At 42.9% G+C, this 21308-nt stretch overlaps 1 protein-coding gene across 9 annotated transcripts in view; it reads left to right on the top strand.

Annotated features, from left to right (window-relative positions):
• The first annotated feature begins 2464 nt into the window (after positions 1-2464).
• TRIM9 (tripartite motif containing 9) overlaps positions 2465-21308 on the top strand; it is a 122296-nt gene continuing 103452 nt past the window's right edge. For all 9 annotated transcript variants that reach the window (XM_069596146.1, XM_069596144.1, XM_069596149.1 and 6 more), the window contains exon 1: positions 2465-3464. In XM_069596146.1, coding sequence (XP_069452247.1) covers positions 2643-3464 — 822 coding nt within the window. In that variant the 5' untranslated portion in view covers positions 2465-2642. The remainder of the gene's footprint in view (positions 3465-21308) is intronic.

Here is a 21308-nt window from a genome sequence, read left to right as displayed (position 1 = left end):
TTATGAGTGGCACTAACACTCCTTTCTAACAATTTATTAATCACTAACTATTGGTTTTTCCAGTGGTCATGTATGGATGTCAGAGTTGGACTGTGAAGAAAGCTGCACACCAAAGAATTGATGCTTTTGAACTGTGGTGTTGGAGAAGACTCTTGAGAGTCTCTTGGACTGCAAGAACCAACCAGTTCATCCTAAAGGAGACCAGTCCTGGGTGTTCATTGGAAGGACTGATGCTGAGGCTGAAACTCCAATACTTTGGCCACCTGATGCAAAGAGTTGACTCATTGGAAAAGACCCTGATGCTGGGAGGGATTGGGGGCAGGAGGGGAAGGGGACGACAGAGGATGAGATGGCTGGATGGCATCACCAACTCGATGAACGTGAGTCTGAGTAAACTCCAGGAGTTGGTGATGGACAGGGAGGCCTGGCATGCTGCGATTCACGGGGTCGCAAACAGTAGGACACGACTGAGGGAATGAACTGAACTGAACTGTTTATTAGTAAATTCTCTTGGGACTTATAAATTAGATGTATCCTGCAAATAGATGATGTTCCAAACTCACATGAAAACTTTCAATTTCTGTAAGCAGAGTAAGTAGGCCTTTGGATGTTCTGGACTCAACTAATTAAAAGCTAAAAATAAATCACATAGAAATCAACTATACTCCAATAAAAAAATCACATAGCATTTGTAGTTAACATAACTTTAAATAACAATGAGAACTTCCCCCCTCCCCCCCAAACAATGATCAGGTGCTGTTTTTATTGCAATTGAAGAAAGGTGTTAGAAAGATAACCTAGTTTATTGGTCTATTTCCCCATGGGCCGGCAGGGCTATAAAAACTATCCCCCCCCACTTCCGCACACAGCACAGTAGAGTGGTTTAAATGAGCTGCAATGAAGTCATCTTTTTGGAAGATGGAAAATTGGAAGATTTGTTAAAACTTGGAAAGAAATTTTGTCATTTACTTCACGAATCATTCAGCAAAAGGCAGCCATGTGCTACTTGAAATAAGTTACTACCTCAGCATATCACCATGTCACTTAAAAGTGGATTTGGGGGTGTTTTTTTTTTTTGGTCCTCCATCCTGGGTTTGATCCCTAGGTCGGGAAGATCCCCTGGAGAAGGAAATGGCAATCCACTCCGTACTATTGCTTGGAAAATCCCATGGACAGAGGAGCCTGGTAGGCTACAGTCCATGGGATAGCAAAGAGTCGGACACGACTGAGCGACTTCACACACACACATCATCATCAGATCAGCAGTTCTGCAAGCAAGGGACAGGACCAGTTATCTCCAGCGATGACTGGGGAGAGAGAGAAGAGTGCTTAATATTTAAGGACTGACACTAGAACTACCCTGTCCCGCCCCCATCCCCCCATCACCATCACCTTATGCACTTCACTAGAAGAAACAGGAAGAACCCACCATCCTGGAAGCTGTGGTAGACGCTATTTGGTGTCACACACTGAGACTCTGCAGTGACACAGTGATCCATTTACTGAACTGTGGGCACTCAGAAATAAGCAACCCAATCCTGCCTCAACTGAACCAGATTCTGCTGCTCTTGTGGAAGCTCGGCCAGGTGCTGACAGCATGGTGAGAGGATAGCTTTGAGGTAACCGGGACTGAAGTGGGGATATAGGGACACAGTCACATCACACCGTAAGAAGCCTCTGGGCCGAGTTTGTACTGACAGCGTGAAATGAAGGGGGCATAGATTTTAACTAGTATACTGAGCTTTACGTGAGTCCCTAGTTTAAGTCACACAGCAACACTAGGAAATCGATAGTCAGTCCCCCTTTAGACAGCAGGAACTAGGACAGAAAGAAGACAAAGAAGAGTTGACTCCTGCCAGGGCTCAAGGCCTGTACCATCGGGTCCCCGGAAGCTGGAGCGCAGGGACCGGCTTTCGCGGGTTCCTGAGCTGGGGAGAAAGTCCCCGCTGCGGTACAGAAACCGAGGTCTGGGTGAGGCGCCAGCAGCGGAAGGAGAAGGGCCGTCTCCTCTGTGGTGCAGCACCCGCCGAGGGGAGGTCGGCGCGGAGACCATAGCTGCAAGCCAAACGCAAACGCGGGCGACAGGCATCAGCCCCTCTGCCAGCCCCCTCCCTGCGAGGAGGGGTTTCTCACGCTCCGTTCTCGGGAGACTGAGCCGGAGGTCGGAAGGAAGAGGGGCGAGGGATGAGTCATCCCGCCTAATTCCTCCTTCCCGGTCCCTTCGCCTCCGCTTGCCGGCCGCCTCCCGAGATCATGCAGCCGGGAATGAAAACTCCCCTCATCCTCAGAATCCTCCACCAAACCCCCTGTGACCGGCAGAGAAGAGGAGAAGGATGGGGCATATGGCCAATGAGAGCTTCGCTCTCTCGCTCTCCGTCCAATCGGCCGCTGTTTACAGGCTGGGGCGGGACTAAGGTGCGAGGAGGGGGCGTTCCCAGGCTGGCTCTGGGCGCCGAGGTTCGGTGGCTCTTAGAGAGAGCGCCTCGCTGGGAGTCGGCGCCTAAGCGACGCGAGAAGGCGCCACTGCCAAAACCACCGCCGCCACTGCTGGCCAAGGTGCTGGACACGACAGGCCAGCCGGCCACCTCGTCAGCTCAGGCGCCCGTTGCAGCCGCAGCTGCTTCGCTCCCAGCCGGATCCCCATGGAAGAGATGGAAGAAGAGTTAAAATGCCCCGTGTGCGGCTCCTTCTATCGCGAGCCCATCATCTTACCCTGCTCTCACAATATATGTCAGGCGTGCGCCCGCAACATCCTGGTACAGACCCCGGAGTCAGAGTCCCCCCAGAGCCGACGGGCCTCGGGCTCCGGGGTCTCTGATTATGACTATCTGGATCTGGACAAGATGAGCCTGTACAGCGAGGCGGACAGCGGCTATGGCTCCTACGGGGGGTTCGCCAGCGCCCCTACTACACCGTGCCAGAAGTCCCCCAACGGCGTCCGTGTGTTCCCCCCGGCTATGCCGCCACCGGCCACCCATCTGTCACCGGCCTTGGCCTCTGTGCCCCGCAACTCCTGTATCACCTGCCCCCAGTGCCACCGCAGCCTCATCTTGGACGACCGGGGGCTCCGCGGCTTCCCCAAGAACCGCGTCCTGGAAGGGGTAATTGACCGCTACCAGCAGAGCAAAGCGGCTGCCCTTAAATGCCAGCTCTGCGAGAAGGCACCCAAGGAAGCCACCGTCATGTGTGAACAGTGCGATGTCTTCTACTGTGACCCGTGCCGCCTGCGCTGCCACCCGCCCCGGGGTCCTCTGGCCAAGCATCGCCTGGTACCCCCGGCACAGGGCCGCGTGAGCCGGCGGCTAAGCCCACGAAAGGTCTCCACCTGCACAGACCACGAGCTGGAGAACCACAGCATGTACTGCGTGCAGTGCAAAATGCCCGTGTGCTACCAGTGCTTGGAGGAGGGCAAACACTCCAGCCACGAAGTCAAGGCTCTAGGGGCCATGTGGAAACTGCACAAGGTAAGTCCTAAGAAAACCCACCCCTAACTCCCCGCACCTCCGATCCTCCGTTTTGCAGCAGATGACACTTCCCCCCCTCTTTTGCGCACAGTGCATCCCAACGGGAGCGCAATGCAGGTGCCTCCGATATCTGCTTCCCCCGTCTGGTGCATTGCAGGAAGCGCAGGGGGACCTTAAACGGCGCACAGGGGAGTTGAACCTCTCCAGAGAGTTGTTTCGGGGATGCGTAGAGCGGGTCTCCCCGGGCACGCTGCCTGCGAGCTAGGCGCAGGGCGCCCCCTCCCCGCCGCAGACGTGCAACTCTGGGCCGCCACCAGCGAGTAGGAAAGCGATGCGTTTACTGGGCCGACCCGCGGCTGTTCTCAGGGACGCTCCAGGGCAGAGCCGGTGTGGGGCTCCAGCCGTGATCCCCGGGGAGGAGGTGGGGGCGGTTGGGTGGCGCGGACCGCTGGGTGCGGAGCTGCTGAATAGGCTGGCGCCTGGAGTCGCGGCGGGGGCGGGAAACACGCTGCGAGCGGAATACTGATTAGTAAGCGCTGGCCCATCCCAGCGTCCGCGCTGGAAGGATGCGGATCCGGGTGCTTTGCGCTCAGGAGGTGTATGAGTGGGGAGTAGGGTGGAAGAAAGGGAAAAAAAAAAAAAAATCCTGTAGTCGCCATGGCAACACGGCCGGAGGCTGAGGCCCTGACCCTCGCGGAGAGGACGTGGGCTGGAGGAGCAGGACCGGAGGTTTCTGCGCGGTCGCGGCCTGAAATCTAGGCAGGTGCATCTTCCAGTTTCTCAGGGTAACCCCTCCTATTGACCGCCTACACACCCGTTTGTCCAGAATTCAGCCGTTTTCCTTTATCAGTAATTGTGCAAACTTTGAGACACCTGTTACCAAATTTATCTTTCTGATGTCTTTTGATGGCACCGCCGCCAAAGCTAGCCTCAAGAACAGGGCCTTTAACAACTTGTTAGGTCATGCCTCTCCCCTGTTCAAAGGCCTTCCGTTCCCCCCACGTTTCTTAGACAGTCCTTAGGAAGGTCCACCAGGACCTCACATGACCTGTTTCCTTTGGCCTCACCGACCTTATTTCCTCCCACCCCCTCTGCTTGAGCCGGCTGTCCCTCTTGCTGTCCCTCCACAAACACCAGGCCCCCCTGACCCCAGGGCCTTTGCTTCTGATACTCCTTCAGCCCCAGACCAAATACCCTGTATCTTAATAGTTCATTCTTTTGCCTCTTTCAGATCATTACTCAGATGTCACCCTTGCAGTGAGACCTTTGTGATTCGTTTAGTTCCCTCTCTGCTTTATTTTTCCCAGTAGTACTTACCACTAACTGGCATGCTATATATTTTAATTAACATGTTACTTTTGTGTTTATCTATTGCTCCCCCAATAGGGGATAAACACACACACAAATAAGCTTCAGGAGGAAAGAGATCTTTATAATGTTGCCCACACTGGTTAGGAGGAAGGGAACCACACTTGAGATGTACATGAATCCTACTTTTACTTTTTTAAAAAATCCACTTTGTCGGGGGTGCAAAGGTCAAGGCAGGGGTTCAGGACTGTTATAGGGAGGTTTTCTTTACACCATTGAGTTGCAAGCTCAAGAATGAGGCAGGGCAGTAGAGGCATCAGCTGTGGGCACCCCAACTCAGGGTTTCTTGGCACTCTCTGGAGACCAGAAAAGCTAGCCTTTGAGAAAGGCCCTCGGGTTAAGGGGGGAAATATTGATAATTCATTTAAAGCAAGAAAAAGTAAAGCATCACCATTTTCAGCAGTCAGGGAGCTCAACTCAGTATTGATTGAATGTGATCCACATTTACAGTTATTTGTGTTCTCACATATAGCCTACTGAACTGTATTAGTACTGATGGAGACAATTCAGCACAAATTTGAGCTCTGCCCCACCCCAGGCAGGGGTGCCACTTTTTAAACATTTCAATTTAAATTGTTTAAATGATGTTTAATTTTGAAAGTTTTCAAAATTTTAATTCATGGCCAATATTTTCTTCCTATTATGATTTCACTCCTAAACTGCTAACTATAGCCTACATTGAATTGCGCTACAAATTACCATATTGTTGGAGCTAATAAATTAATCACCCTGTCTGGGAAAAAGGACTTACAGGCATACACTAATTAGGATGGTCAGACTACAGCATTAATTTTCTGTGAAGAAGAACCTATACTTTATTCATTAAGACCAAAGGCAGCCTTTAAATCTCCATCAAGCCCCATGTAGATTTGAAATGTTAAATCAAAACCAGAATTGAAAGAGACACATGTACCCCAATGTTCATCACAGCACTGTTTATAATAGCCGGGACATGGAAGCGACCTAGATGCCCATCAGCAGACGAATGGATAAGAAAGCTGTGGTACATATACACGATGGAATATTACTCAGCCATTAAAAAGATACATTTGAGTCAGTTCTAATGAGGTGGATGAAACTGGAGCCTATTATACAGAGTGAAGTAAGCCAGAAAGAAAAACACCAATACAGTATACTAACACATATATATGGAATTTAGAAAGATAGTAACGATAACCCTATATGCAAGACAGCAAAGGAGACACAAATGTGTAGAACAGTCTTTTGGACTCTGTGGGAGAGGGCGAGGGTGGGATGATTTGGGAGAATGGCATTGAAACATGTATATTATCATATGTGAAATGGATCACCAGTCCAGGTTCGATTCATGAGACAAGGTGCTGAGGGCTGGTGCACTGGGATGACCCAGAGGGATGGGATGAGGAGGGAGGTGGGAGGGGGATTCAGGATGGGGAACACATGTACACCGTGGCAGATTCATGTCAATGTATGGCAAAACCACTACAATATTGTAAAGTAATTAGCCTCCAATTAAATAAATTTATATTAAAAAAAGAGAAATGTTAAATCATTTGTTTCATCAGTAATGGAAGCTGTGAGTAGACACTGTAGTGTAGATAGAATTGAAATTTGGATGTTTGCTAAAAAAGGATAATGTAAAGCCCTTAAGACGTGACATAAGTAGACCAGGAAGGGAATATTGGTTCATTAAAAAAATTTTCTTCTCTGATCTTTTGTATATTTCTTCAAAATAGTAAATACAATTTTTGTTTTCTCAATATCACAATGATTAAACTGCCAAGAAATATAAGGCAGGAGGATGACAGATTTTACCATTCATTTATCAACTGTTAGATGAACAACAAACATTATTCCCTCACCATGTCTGCTTAATAAGATAGCTGATGTGTTAACATTCGATTTTCTCATAGAGTCTGTCTTCCATCATCACAAAAAACTCATGAGCCAGAATTCCTAAGTCCTTCAGAATATAGGAGAGCAAAGAACTATACTAAGTAGTTCTCCCAAAGTTGGACAGTTAGTTATCAACACAGATCTGAAAGTTTTCATTAATATTTCCAGTGATAAAACTGTGTGAATAAGTGTTTCCCTCAGGAAACAAGACAAAGTGGCTGAAGTTTATCTTTTAAGTGCTTTTAAAAACAACTGGTTGAAACTCATTAGTTGTCAATTGACTAAATTGATTTACTTTTCAGATATCTAAGGCCTTTGAAATCCATGAAAAATAATAATATAGGAAGTGTCCTTGTAGGAAAAATATCTGGTGACATTTTTTATTTAGCATCAGTACTTTCTCTATTCCTTATCTAACTTAGGTTAGTATAGAGAAATGCTGTGCACACAAAACAAGATTTTGTAGGCACTTTAATATAGGCAATTGGAACCATTATTATTACTTTGTAATTTTAGCAATTCATATTTCTAAATTTGACATTATTCTTGGATTCCTGATGTATTTTATCAATCACTGACTCAGTAATATATTTATAAATTCTTTCGTGTTTTTACTGTTGAGCTAGAGTTTTCTTTTCCTTTCTACCCTGATCACTGTTCATTCTAAATCTTGTCTCAAATGTTATTTCTCTCTTAGTTTCTTTTTCTTAAATAAGTATTTGTAATTTAAGCGTTTTAAAATAAACCATCAGTTATTATGCATTCATCTTCAAGGCATTCTGGGAAAGAAATACCAGCTTTGTAGTGTGGTGGCATCTCCTCAAACATTTGTGTGATAAATGTGTTATTTAATGTAACTAAAGTGGTGTTCAGTTAGATACATCAGCAGTAAACACAGTATAACCTAGATGCTCCTATGGTAAAGGCAACAGGTAACGTACATACATGTTCTTAAATTGTTAAAAATTTACTTCATGTATAATGAGAACATTCTGAAGCAATGTAAACATTCTTTCAAGTATTAAGGAGAATGTTACAGAGGAATAGATTGTTTCTCATTGTGCTGAGGCAAAAACAGAAAGAGCTAGATGAAGTTCTGGCTTCCAGACCTGATTTTTCCACTTACCTACTGGTAACTTTAGGCAAATCTATAACCTCTCTGTGCTTCCTACCCACAGGATGTAAAGCAGCTGAAACTATATTTATGACAGTATTTTGAAAAAATAATTATAATGTTTGTAACTTAGTAATTTTAGTTTGCCAAAATAGAAGGTTTTTGCATAAAACAGAAGTTATTGTCTCATTAGTCAACTGTTGTTGTGTATGTGTATGTGTGTTAGTCACCAAGTTGTGTCCTATTCTTTGTGACCCCATGGACTGTAGCCTGCCAGGCTCCTCTGTCCATGGAATTCTCCAGACAAGAATACTGGAGTGTGTAGCCATTCCCTTCTCCAAGGGATCTTCCCTGACCCAGGGACTGAAGCCGGGTCTCCCTCATTGCAGGAATATTCCTTACCATCTGAGCCACCAGGGAAGCTCTGAGCTATTACTGCATAGAAATCCTATCCCCCAACTTGGGATACTTTGCTTGCTCCTTAAAGAGCACAGGGTGCAGTATAAAGACTTTTCTTAAAGATGGTCTCAAAGAGTGAGCCAGATCCTAACGGGTCCTGAGAGAATCGTCAGTTGAATTAAACCCAAGGAACAAGAACGCTACACAAAGATTTATTTGTGTATAAACAAAGATATTTTGTTTTTCGATTACAAAGCTAAAATGATAAGTTATATGACTCATTTTTTTCAGATGCACGGCTTCAAGTTCAACTTCTTGAACTTAGGCTGAAAAAATATGTTTGGAACATGCCAGCCTTATGGCAGAGAGAGGGAGCAAAGCAGATCCACTCAATGGCACTTAAAAGTTTCCATTCAGGCATGGCATGTCACTTCTGCTTATAGTCCATTGGCTAAAACAAACCACGTGGCCAAGATTGACATCCGTGCTGTAGGAAATTCACTCTTCCAGTAGAGAGGCGCCAGAGAAGGGCCTTGTAGAAGAGGGCAGAAAATATTTTGAACAAATAATACAACCTGGCACATGCCTGATTCTCATGCCCGCTTCTGTCTCTGAACGGGCTTCCTTGGCCTGCACAAGGCCCAACACGACTCCTCCAGCTCCAGTGCAGCATCACTTGCAGCTCAGGTGTCCACTCTCATCGGATTGTGTCTCTGTGTCTCTTAGGCCTCATGTTCAAGTTTAGAGAAAGAATGTGATTGACTCAGCTTGAGTGAAGGGTTTACTGATGACTGCCTACCCCTTTGGTGAAGTGGATGCAGAAGACATGAATGAGACAAGTAAGGCACTCACTTTGGGTGAAAAACATAAGGGGGTGCCAGAAACTCAGTAATCAGGATAAAAATATTATAAGGCGATATCTTTATTTCTTTTTTTTTTGAAGCAATTATTTATTTGGCTGTACCAGGTCTTAGTTGTGGAATGGGGGATCTTTAGTTGTAGCCTGTGAACTCTTCTCTGTGACATGTGTGATCTGGTTCCCTGACCAGGGATTGAATCCAGGTCCCCTGCTTTGGGAGCACAGAGCCTTAGCCACTGGACCACCAGGGAAGTCCTGTAAGGCAGTATCTTAAAACACAAAGATGAATGCAAAAAAATTCACGATGAGCAGAATATCAACATTTTAAATGTTGATCAATGACAGTGCCATGCTGAGCCATATTGGAGCCTAAATCAAAAGGGAAAATCAGTAGTATTGATCCTGTCTTTAAGATTTTGATCTTTTCTTCATCATAGATTTTTTGGCATTCATTTTTATTTTTTAAAAATATCACATTAAAATATTATTTCTGTTGACTACTGAGGTTTTGGCACCCCTTTCAATTCCACACCTGAGGAAAGTGCCTCACTCCCCTCACCCTAGTCCTGGCCCTGAGGGGTCATGAGTGGAAGGAGGATGGTAAAAAGTGCCAAAATATGATTTTGCATTCACTTCAGGTGTCTCTTTTAAAGTATGTGGTTGGGTTGAGAGTATAAGGAACTGTATGCTGCTGCTGCTGCTAAGTTGCTTCAGTCGTATCCGACTCTGTGTGACCCCAAAGATGGCAGCCCACCAGGCTCCGCCGTCCCTGGGATTCTCCAGGCAAGAACACTGGAGTGGATTGCCATTTCCTTCTCCAGAAAGTGAAAGTGAAGTGAAAAGTGAAAGTGAAGTCACTCAGTCGTGTCCAACCCTCAGTGACCCCATGGACTGCAGCCTAGTAGGCTCCTCCATCCATGGGAGTGGGTTGCCATTGCCTTCTCCGAAGGAACTGTATAGTTTCATTTAATAATTCCATCTGTTTAGAAGAAAAGAAGAGCTTATGGTAACCATGGAATTTAGTGTTTTGTGATTTTTATATTTTGGTCTCATAACAGTAGTGTTCTTCTTACTTAGTTAAGTGCTTCTCCTCACCATCAATTCCTGCCTCAGCCTAGTCCTTGTCACTCTGTGAGGCTGCCAATCCAGGGCTCTGCCTTACCCGGCCAAGTGGGAGAGCATGGCACATGGGCCTGGCAAGCCGTCACACCTTACCCCTCTGGCCAACTGATAATTCAAAGGATGAGCATATGGCAGGAGCCCATCCAGTAAGAATCCTCTTCTGAGGTTTATAGATACCGTGTATAGCTAACAGAGTCAGGGACAGAAAAGCCTTGCTTTCCTCTGACTTGTTGCAGCTAGAAGAAAAGACAGGAGCTGTCTGTATCCCTGCCTCTTCCTCTTCCTCCTATATTAGTAGAAGAAAGTAAGGCAACCCACAGAGATACAGCAGGAAGAAACAGAGAATTCGGAAAACACTGTTTGAACCCCTGGCCTTCATAAACAAGGCCAGCTACCCACTCCTGCCTTTCCAGTTTTGTCAATCAACAAACCTCCCCCTTCTTTCTGCTTTAGCTCGTTTGTATTGGTTTTCTGCCACTTGCAACTGAGATTTATCACATATAAACAATTGTATCTGAGGATACTGAATAATATTCCATTGTATGCTCTCCCTGGATCTTCTGCATTTTAACTACAGAACTAATTGCTTGAGATGCTTAAAAAGCGGAGCACCAGAGCTGATGATGACATATATGTGTGTGTGTATATATATATATATACACACACAAACGCATATATATCTCATTTGCTTTATTCATTCATCTATTGATGGACATTTAGGTTGTAGAAGTTCTTTTTGCTTCAACACAAGTTTGGGAAACACCATTCTAGGCAGTGACTAGCCAATAAGTCAGTAAGGAGGTCGGTTTTCTTCATTTCTTATGTGTGCAGAGTGAGTGAAGTGAAGTTGCTCAGTTGTGTCCGACTCTTTGCGACGACATGGACTGTAGCCCACCAGGCTCCTCAGTCCATGGAATTTTCCAGGCAAGAGTACTGGCATGGGTTGCCATTTCCTTCTCCAGGGGATCTTCCCAACCCAGGGATTGAACCCCGGGTCTCCCGCACTGCAGGCAGATGCTTTACCGTCTGAGCCACCAGGGAAGCCCCTGTGTGCAGAGTAGACGACTCTAAAACTCCAGCCTGTGGATAAATGTCCCTACTCAGCCTATCCTTAAATCCTATGTTAATCTTTTGATAAAATATTAAGTTACATTTATCTAATTTTTTAAATATTAAAGGCAAAGACAAAGAGGTAAAGCAATTAATATGAATTTTATAGTATTTATGTACATATATTTACTATGAGTTGGTTCTCTTTGTGTTATAAATAACTGAAAGATGATTTTGGACATCAGTAATACTAATGTAATATAATTAAAAATTACTGCTTTGATTTGCTTCTGACTACTGCTAGGTTTTATATACATGATGCCAAATGACTGGCTTGATTGAGTTTTTCATTAAATTGTGATAAATGGAAACAAATTGTTCTGAGCCCTTTTACAAAGCAAAACCAAAAAGGACAATATTAAAAGGTCAAAACTAATGCTGCTTTTGTGACACCAGAGCAGAGCAATGTGTCAAAAGAGTCGTGCATTGCCTGTTGCATCCCAGGCTTTCTAATATCCCCACAGTGACCTTCAGGATCGATTTTTAACCTTGGAAGAGAAGTCAGTATGGAATGGCCACCATCAGTGAACCCAGATTATCAGAGACCCTCTAGGGTTTGTCAACAGCATGTCTAATTCATCCCAAAAGACATCTCAAAGCAAAAAACCATTGTACTGAGGTGTTCTGACAGCAGTTTTATCCTAACCTGAAACTGGGTCCCTGTCTTAAAGTAAGAACTATCTCAGAGTAAGGTTACGCAGAAAACCCAAGCAGACTTCACGGAATATACTTGACATCACCAGAGAAGTTGTCATTTCATTTCACTTCTGTTTGACTTTGCCATTTTTTGAACTTTTCTGGTTTATGTTGCAGATCCAGCCATGGTCCTGTGTGCCTATCTAAGTTACCTCTTCCTTCTTGACCTTCCTGGCCTTCCAGCTTCCTCACCAGCCCTCTCCCTGTCCACCAGGCCTCCCTCCACCATTTTCTAAGACTAGATCATCACCTCACCCCCACTAAGCTTGGCAGGCCCAGCTCCTGGGAGCCCGCCTCCACAGCCTTGCCCCATTTCCTATGCTCAGAAGATGTTTTTAGAAGGTTTGTTTGATGGGAAAAATCTGAAGATTAATGCTTAGCAAATATATTGACTTCCCTGGTGGCTCAGATGGGAAAGAATCTGCCTACAATGCAGGAGACCTGGGTTCGATCCCCTGGCTAGGAAGATCCCCCTGGAGAAGGGAATGGCTACCCATTCCAGTATTCTTGCCTGGAGAATTCCATGGACAGAGGAGCCCAGTGGGTACAGTCCACAGGATTGCAAAGAGTCAGACACAAATGAGTGACTAACACACACACACATATATATCCCAATATTTTAAGTTTCTCCTATGAGCCTGACAGTAAGAATTAAATTTGAAAACCTGTATTTCACACTTTTTGTTAAAAAATATACTGAGTACCTACTGTATGCCAGCCACTAAGCCCTTTCCAGCCACTTTTTCATCTAATCTTCAGGATTCACATATCTTCCTGCACAAAAAGTTTATAAAGTCATTCTGACTTTAAAAGGCAAAGCCAGAGTTTGAATCCAGGCTGTCTGACTTCAGAGCTCCTGTGTGGAACTGCTTATTCTGTCTTCCCTTCTGATAATCACAGAAAACATATGATCTGCAAAGCACAATTTGCAGTCTTACAAATTCAAGGACATAACTGAGATCTTTTAGTTCTCATGTATGAAAATTAGTGAGAAATTAAAAGTAATTTGTCTCCTAAGTTTTCTTGTGACAAAATAAATTTAATGAGGAAAATACAGGGTGGAGGGAAGGGAGAGACATGTATGTTGAGTATTCCTTAGACTAGATCCTCGGAAGTGTGCTGGGTACCTCTGTCTCCTTGTCAGAAACAAGCAAGCAACAGATAGGCAGTAAGGTTCTATCAGCTTAGCCAGGAATTCACTGTCCTCTTCTAATAAAATAATCATCTTAAAACTTATAGGCAAAAGTGATATAAAACAAAAAGTGGCTTTGTTCGGCATATTAAGTATATTTCTGTAAATCTAAAACATTTATAAGTCTATCCTATGGGAAACATAAAAATGCATTCAAACCTGTAAGCAGTAACTCCACGTTGACTTTCAGTTTAAACTCACTTGTTTTGTACCTTTTGCTGGGATGGTTTAAAAAAATAAATGTATTCACCACCTCACACCAGTTGGAATGGCCATCATCAAAAAGTCTACAAACCATAAATGCTGGAGAGGGTGTGGAGAAAAGGGAACACTCTTACATTGCTGGTGGGAATGCAAACTGATACAGCCACTATGGAAGATGGTATGGAGATTCCTTAAAAAGCTAGGAATAAAAGCACCATATGACCTAGCAATCCAATTCCTAGGCATATACCCTGAGGAAACCAAAAGTGAAAAAGACACATGTACTTCAATATTCACTGCAGCACTCTTTACAATAGCTAGAACATGGAAGCAACCTAGATGTCCATTGAGAGATGAATGGATAAAGAAGCTGTGGTTCATATTATAATGGAATACCACACAGCCTTAAAAAGGAACACATTTGAGTCAGTTCTAATGAGGTGGATGAACCTAGAGCCTATTATAAGGGTAAAGTAAGTCAGAAAGAGAAATATAAACATCATTTACTGATACATATATATGGAATATAGAAAGATGGTACTGATGAATTTATTTGCAGGGCAGCAATGGAGAAACAGACATAGAGAGCAGATCTATGGACATGGGAGGAGAAGAGGGAGAAAGGGAGATGTATGGAGAGAGTAACATGGAAATTTACAATACCATATGTAAAATAGATAGCCAATGCGAATTCACTGTGTGACTCAGGGAACACAAACAGGGGCTCTGTGACAATCTAGAAGGGTGGGATGGGAAGGGAGATGGGAGGGAGGCTTAGGAGGGAGGGGACATGGGTGTACCCATGGCTGATTCTTGTTGATGTATGACGGAAAACCACAAAATTCTGTAAAGCGATTATCCTTCAATTTAAAAAAATTTTAAGAAAGTATATTCCTATTCAGGAAAAGACCTGACCTGCCTTTTACCATAAACATTAAAAGGAATATATGACCTGGGAAAGCTCATTGTTTAAGAATGGTTTAAAGTCCAGCCAAATAAAATTGTTTTTCATAAGGCTTGCATAGAACCAGCACTGCACATTTTATACTAATAGCTGTGGTCAAAGAAGAAACTGTTCCTTGGAGAATTAGCTTTGGAAGCAGAATGCTGAACATTGTGCTTTGGTGTGGGAATACACATTCTGTCGTTAGCCCATACACGTAGATGGTTAATCCTCATCTACCGCTGATTTATTCATTGAAGCTGACTTTCCAGCCAGATAGCATCTATTCAGCTTTATTGAGCTTTTTCTTCATCCTCTCTTTTCTCTTACTTTGCTTGCAGCTTGCATTTTAAGAAGCAACTGTTTGACACCAAATACTTATCACTCTCTGCCACACTCCAGGAAGAACTGTGAGAGGGTCATGCCGCTGTGACCTGGGCTGTTCATCAGTCTAAGACATTATCGAGTCTCTGAACAAAACCAGTTGCAAAAAGAAGTAAATGTGAATATGGGGGAGTAAACAGTTTTTCTACCCCAGGCAGGTCTTCATAATAGGCTTTTTGACTTGATAGGGAGCAAATGCTCAGAATGTCAAATATACCCAGATTCAGTTATAATTATAAGTCACTCAAAGCTGAAGGGAAATGACTTTATAACATAATATACTATTTTTGATGCAAACAATCAACAGCTGACTTTACTATGAAGGTATGTAGTCCGTTACATTATGCTACTGATATTTATGCCATCACCCAGATGCACCAGTTCATGCACTTGATAAAATGCATGCCACTTATGCTATGCCACCCCCTCCACATCTATGAAATGTTATCCAAGCACATTATTGACAAAAACTCAAATGTAGAATTGGTCTTCCATTCAGTCTAATAAATCTTACATGGCACAGATAAATCCATGGTGCTTTTAACAAGCAATTGTTATTGATTTTATTGACTATCAATCATCTGGCCAAGACTTAGCAAGCAAATATGATAAACAGCTTTTAGCACACAGTCAATGCAGTATGAAGAAGCTGCATGTTTGCATTCAGCTCCTGTTATCTGGCCCCTTGTGCCATTATGGAAGCAAATCTGCCATTGATGGAACTAAAATATTATTCAGAATTTAATAAGCTTTTCTCTACTTTCTACTTTGAGGAACAAAAAATATAGAATATATATACTTGTATGAATACTAAATTTCCAAGCTAGCTTTAACAAACATGATAAGCAAGTGTACAGAGCATAACTACCATCCCCTTACCGTTCAAACATGGTACCTCTCCACCTGAAGAAAGAATGTTTGCTCTGGTCACTGCATACAGAAAGTTTGTAGAAAGGTTTGACTTGACATAAGGACTTCCCTGGTGGCTCAGACGCTTAAGTGTCTGTTTACAACGTGGGAGACCAGGTTCAATCCCTGGGTCAGGAAGATCCCCTGGAGAAGGAAATGGCAATCCACTCCAGTACTATTGCCTGGAGAATACCATGGACAGAGGAGCCTGGTAGGCTACAGTCCATGGGGTCTCGAAGAGTCGGACACGACTGAGCGACTTCACTTTCACTTTCACTTTTCAAGGTCCTGTTATGTAGGTAAAAACATATTAATAAATATTGGTATTAGTTGGCAAATCACATAAATATTTTATAGTAATTTTAAAAATTACCAAGCCAAAGATAAAATTAATGCTTCCAGCATGGAGAGTTGGAGAAGGCAATGGCACCCTACTCCAGTACTCTTGCCTGGAAAATCCCATGGATGGAGGAGCCTGGTGGGCTGCAGTCCATGGGGTCGCTAAGAGTCGGACGTGACTGAGCGGCTTCACTTTCACTTTTCACTTTCATGCATTGGAGAAGGAAATGGAAACCCACTCCAGTGTTCTTGCCTGGAGAATCCCAGGGATGGGGGAGCCTGGTGGGCTGCCGTCTGTGGGGTCACACAGAGTCGGACACGACTGAAGCGACTTAGCAGCAGCAGCAGCATGGAGAGTATCCTTGATTCTTGTTTTCCAAAGAGGTTGCATCATCTTACATTCCTACCAGCAATGGATGAGGGCTCCAGTTTCTCCATATCCTCAACACATGTTAATATCTGGCTCTTTGACTAGAGCCATCCAAGCTGATGTTGACAGAGTATCTCATTGTGGTTTTTTTTTTTTTTTTGTCTTGCAACTCCCTAATGACTAGTGACGTTGAACATCTTTCCATGTGTTTATTGCCTAGCTTCATATCATTTTTAAAGATTTTGCCCATTTTTAAATTAGATAAGTTCTCTTTTATTGTTGAGTTGTAAGAGTTCTTTATATTCTGATATTTATTCACTGTTTGAATAAGAGGAATAGAAACGTGAGACTCATCCTTCAGAGACACAGGAAATAAAAAGCCAACACGGAGATGAGAGGAAGAAAAAACTGGTCAAGACTGACCTTCCAGAACTCCTACTGCTCCCTCACCCAGTAACCTCTGTCAGCCAAGTCTGAAGCAGAGCTCAGATAAGCTCTACCAGGACTGGCTCATGACAAATAGGAAACGTGGAAAAATCCAAAAGCAGGAGGAGGAAACATTTCCATCATCAAAGTCCCTGAATATGGTGGCTGTGCCTCCTCTTTGCCTCGGGTCCCACTCTTCCTGACTTTGGTGCTGGAGTTCACTGGCATTCAATATTATTAAGTTTCAGTGGTGTTGTGGTTCTGTTACTTGCAGATTACCATGGTGGTGTTCAAAAAAGTCACTTAGGGTGTCAAAGTGGTGGGCCCTTCCCCTGTATTTGAGAATTATAAATTGGTAGAATTGGGATACTGGGTATTTGAGATTATTTGCCTAACCCCCTCAAAAGTCAGAAAAATAAATCCCCAAACACTTCAGTAAATTACCAGAATCACACAATTTGTTACAAAAAAAAAAAGGCTTTGATTTCTTAGAACTATAGTAATTATTCTGAACATCCAAGGACCTATTTTCAATTACTTCTATGTGTGCTGTGTATGGAAACACCTTTTCTCTCTTTTGGGGCTTCCCTGATGGCTCAGACAGTAAAGAATCTGCCTGAAATGCAGGAGACCCAGGTTCAATCCCTGGGTCTATCTACCCACTCCAGCATTCTTACCTGGGAAATCCCATGGACAGAGAAGCCTGGCGGGCTACAGTCCATGGGGTCACAAAGAGTCAGACACGACTGTGCAACTAACACCTCTTTTTTAAAGGCTCTCTCATGCCCTCAGACAAGTATAATCACAGTTTTTTCCACATTCCATGACTATAACTGTCAAAGCTTACCTTAACCTTGTTCTTCTCTCTTTAAATTAAATTGAAGTCTCCCAGTTGTGTCCGACTCTTTGTGACCCCATGGACTATATAGCCTGCCACGTTCTTCCATCCGTGGGATTTTCCAGGCAAGAATACTGGAGTGGCTTGCCATTTCATTCTCCAGAGGATCTTCCCAACTCAGGGATCGAACTCAGGTCTCCCACACTTCAGGCAGACTCTTCCACCTGAGCCACCTGGGAATCTTCATTCTCTCTTTAAGGGGAAATTATATGTCTGTTGTTGCTGTTCAGTCATGCAGTTGTGTCCAACTCTTTGTGACCCCATGGACTGCAGCACACCAGGCTTCCCTGTCCTTCACTCTCTCCCTGAGTTTGCTCAAATTCATGTCCATTGAGTCAGTGAGGCCATCCAACCATCTCATCCTCTGTTGCCTCCTTCTCCTCTTGCCCTCAATTTTTCCACCATCAAGGTCTTTTCCAGTGAGTCAGCTCTTTGCATCAGGTGGCCAAAGTATTAGAGCTTCAGCTTCAGCATCATTCTTTCTATACTATTGAATAATGTTCCTCCATTATAAATAAGGTGGTCCTTTTTTTTTTCAATTTATTTTTTTATTGAAGGATAATTGCTTTACAGAATTTTGCTGTTTTCTGTCAAACCTCAACATGAATCAGCCATAGGTATACATATCCCCTCCCTTTTGAACTTCTCTCCCATTTCCCACCCCATCCCACCCCTCTAGATTGATACAGAGCCCCTGTTTGAGTTTCCTGAGCCATACAGCAAATTCCCGCTGGCTATCTATTTTATATATGGTAATATAAGTTTCCATGTTACTCTTTTCATACATCTCACCCTCTCCTCCCCTCTCCCCATGTCCATAAGTGTATTCTGTATGTCTGTTTCTCCATTGCTGCCCTGCAAATAAATTCTTCAGGACCATTTTTCTAGATTCCATATGTATTTGTTAGAATACTGTATTTATCTTTCTCTTTCTGACTCACTCCACTCCGTATAATAGGTTCTCAGTTCATCCGCCTCATCAGAACTGACTCAAATGCATTCCTTTTTATGGCTGGGTAATATTCCATTGTATATATGTACCACAACTTCTTTATCCATTTGTCTGTCGATGGACATCTAGGTTGCTTCCATGTTCTAGCTATTGTAATTAGTGCTGCAATGAACAATGGGGTACATGTGTCTTTTTCACTTTTGGTTTCCTCAGGGTATATGCCTAGGAGTCAAATTGCTGAGTCGTATGGTGGTTTTATTCCTAGTTTTTTAAGGAATCTCCATACTGTCTTTCCTGAGAAGGCATTGACAACCCACTCCAGTATTCTTGCCTGGAGAATCCCAGGGACAGAGGAGCCTGGTGGGCTGCCGTCTATGGGGTCGCACAGAGTCAGACATGACTGAAGCGACTTAGCAGCAGCAGCAGCAGCATACTGTCTTCCATAGTAGCTGTATCAATTTACATTCCCACCAACAGTGCAAGACTGTTCCCTTTTCACCACACCCTCTCCAGCATTTATTGTTTGTAGGGTTTTTGATGAGGACCATTCTGACCAGTGTGAGGTAGTATCTCATTGTAGTTTTGATTTACATTTCTCTAATAATGAGCGATGTTGAGCATCTTTTCATGTGTTTTTTAGCCATCTGTATGTCTTCTTTGGAGAAATGTCTGTTTAGGTCTTTTTCCCACTTTTTGATTGGGTTGTTTGTCTTTTCTGGCATTGAGTTGTATGAGCTGCTTGTATATTTTGGAAATTAATCCTTTGTCAGTTGTTTCATTTGCTATTATTTTCTCCCATTCTGAGGGTTGTCTTTTCACTTTGTTTACAGTTTCTTTGCTGTGCAAAAGCTTTTAAGTTTAATCAGGTCCTACTTGTTTACTTTTGTTTTTATTTCCATTACTCTAGGAGGTGGGTCACCGAGGATCTTGCTTTGATTTATGTCATCGAGTGTTCTGCCTGTGTTATCCTCTAAGGGTTTTATAGGTTCTGGTCTTACATTTAGGTCTTTAATCCATTTTTAGTTTATCTTTGTGTATGGTATTAGGAAGTGTTCTAATTTCATTCTTTTACATGTAGCTGTCTAGTTCTACCATTTATTGAAGAGGCTGTCTTTGCCCCATTGTATATTCCTGCCTCCTTTTCAAAAGTAAGGTACCCATAGATGCATGGGTTTATTTCTGGGCTCTCTAACTTGTTCCACTAGTCTGTATTTCTGGTTTTTTTTTTTTTTTGCCAGTACCATACTGTCTTGATTACTGTAGCTTTGTAGTATAATCTGAAGTCAGGAAGATTGATTCCTCCAAGTCCATTCTTCTTTCTCAAGACTGCTTTGATTATTCGGAGTCTTTTGTGTTTCCATATGAATTGTGAAATTTTTTGTTCTAGTTCTGTAAAAAATGCCATTGGTAATTTGATAGGGATTACGTTGAATCTGTAGATTGCATTTGGTAGTGTAGTCATTTTCACAATATTGACTTTTCCTACCCAGGAACATGGAATATCTCTCCATCTGTTTATATTGTCTTTGATTTCTTTCATCAGTGTCATAATTTTCTGTGTACAGTTCTTTTGACTCCTTAGGTAAGTTTATTCCTGGATATTTAATTTTTTGTTGTTGTTGTAATGGCAAATGGGATGGATTCCTTAATTTCTCTTTCTGATTTTTCATTGTTAGTATATAGAAATGCAAGTGATTTCTGTGTATTGATTTTGTGTCCTGTAACTTGGCTAAATTCACTGATTAGTTCTGGTAATTTTCTGATACTATCTTTAGGCTTTTCTATGTACAGTATCATGTCATCTGCATACAGTAGGAGCTTTACTTCTTCTTTTCCAATCTGGATTCCTTTTGTTTCTTTTTCTTCTCTGATTGCTGTAGTTAGGACTTCTAGAACTATGTTGAATAATAGTGATGAAAGTGGATACCCTTGTCTTGTTCCTGATCTTAGGGGGAATGCTTTCAGTTTTTCACCATTGAAAATATTTGCTGTAAGCTTATCATATATGGCCTTTACTATGTTGAGATAGGTTCCTTCTATGCCCATTTTTTGAAGAGTTTTAATCATAAATGGGTGCTGAATTTTGTCAAAGGCTTTTTCTGCATCTATTGAGATAATCATATGGTTTTTATCTTTCAATTTGTTAATATGGTATATCATATTGATTGATTTACGTGTATTGAAAAATCCTTGCATTCGTGGAATAAACCCAACTTGATCATGGTGTATGAGCTTTTTGATGTGTTGCTGAATTCTGTTTGCTAAAATTTCATTGATTTTTACATCTATGTTCATCAGTGAGATTGGCCCGTAGTTTTCTTTTTTTGTGCTGTTTTTGTCTGGTTTTGGTATCAGGGTGATGGTGGCCTCGTAGAATGAGTTTGGAAGTATTCCTTCCTCTGCAAGTTTTTGAAAGAGTTTTAGAAGGATAGGCATTAGGTCTTCTCTAAATGTTTGATAAAATTCTCCTGTGAAGCCAATCGGTCCTGTTTTGGGGGAGATGAGGGGGATTTTGTTTTGGGGGAGATATTTGATCACAGCTTCAATTTCAGTGCTTGTGACTGGGTTGTTGATAATTTCTTTTTCTTGCTGGTTCAGTCTTGGAAGATTGAACTTTTTAAACAATCTATCCATTTCTTCCAGGTTATCCATTTTATTGCCATATTGTTCACAATAGTCTTTTA

Source organism: Ovis canadensis, chromosome 7, assembly GCF_042477335.2.
Source record: "Ovis canadensis isolate MfBH-ARS-UI-01 breed Bighorn chromosome 7, ARS-UI_OviCan_v2, whole genome shotgun sequence".
NCBI classification, from domain to species: domain Eukaryota; kingdom Metazoa; phylum Chordata; class Mammalia; order Artiodactyla; family Bovidae; genus Ovis; species Ovis canadensis.
This window is presented reverse-complemented; position numbering and strand designations above follow the sequence as displayed.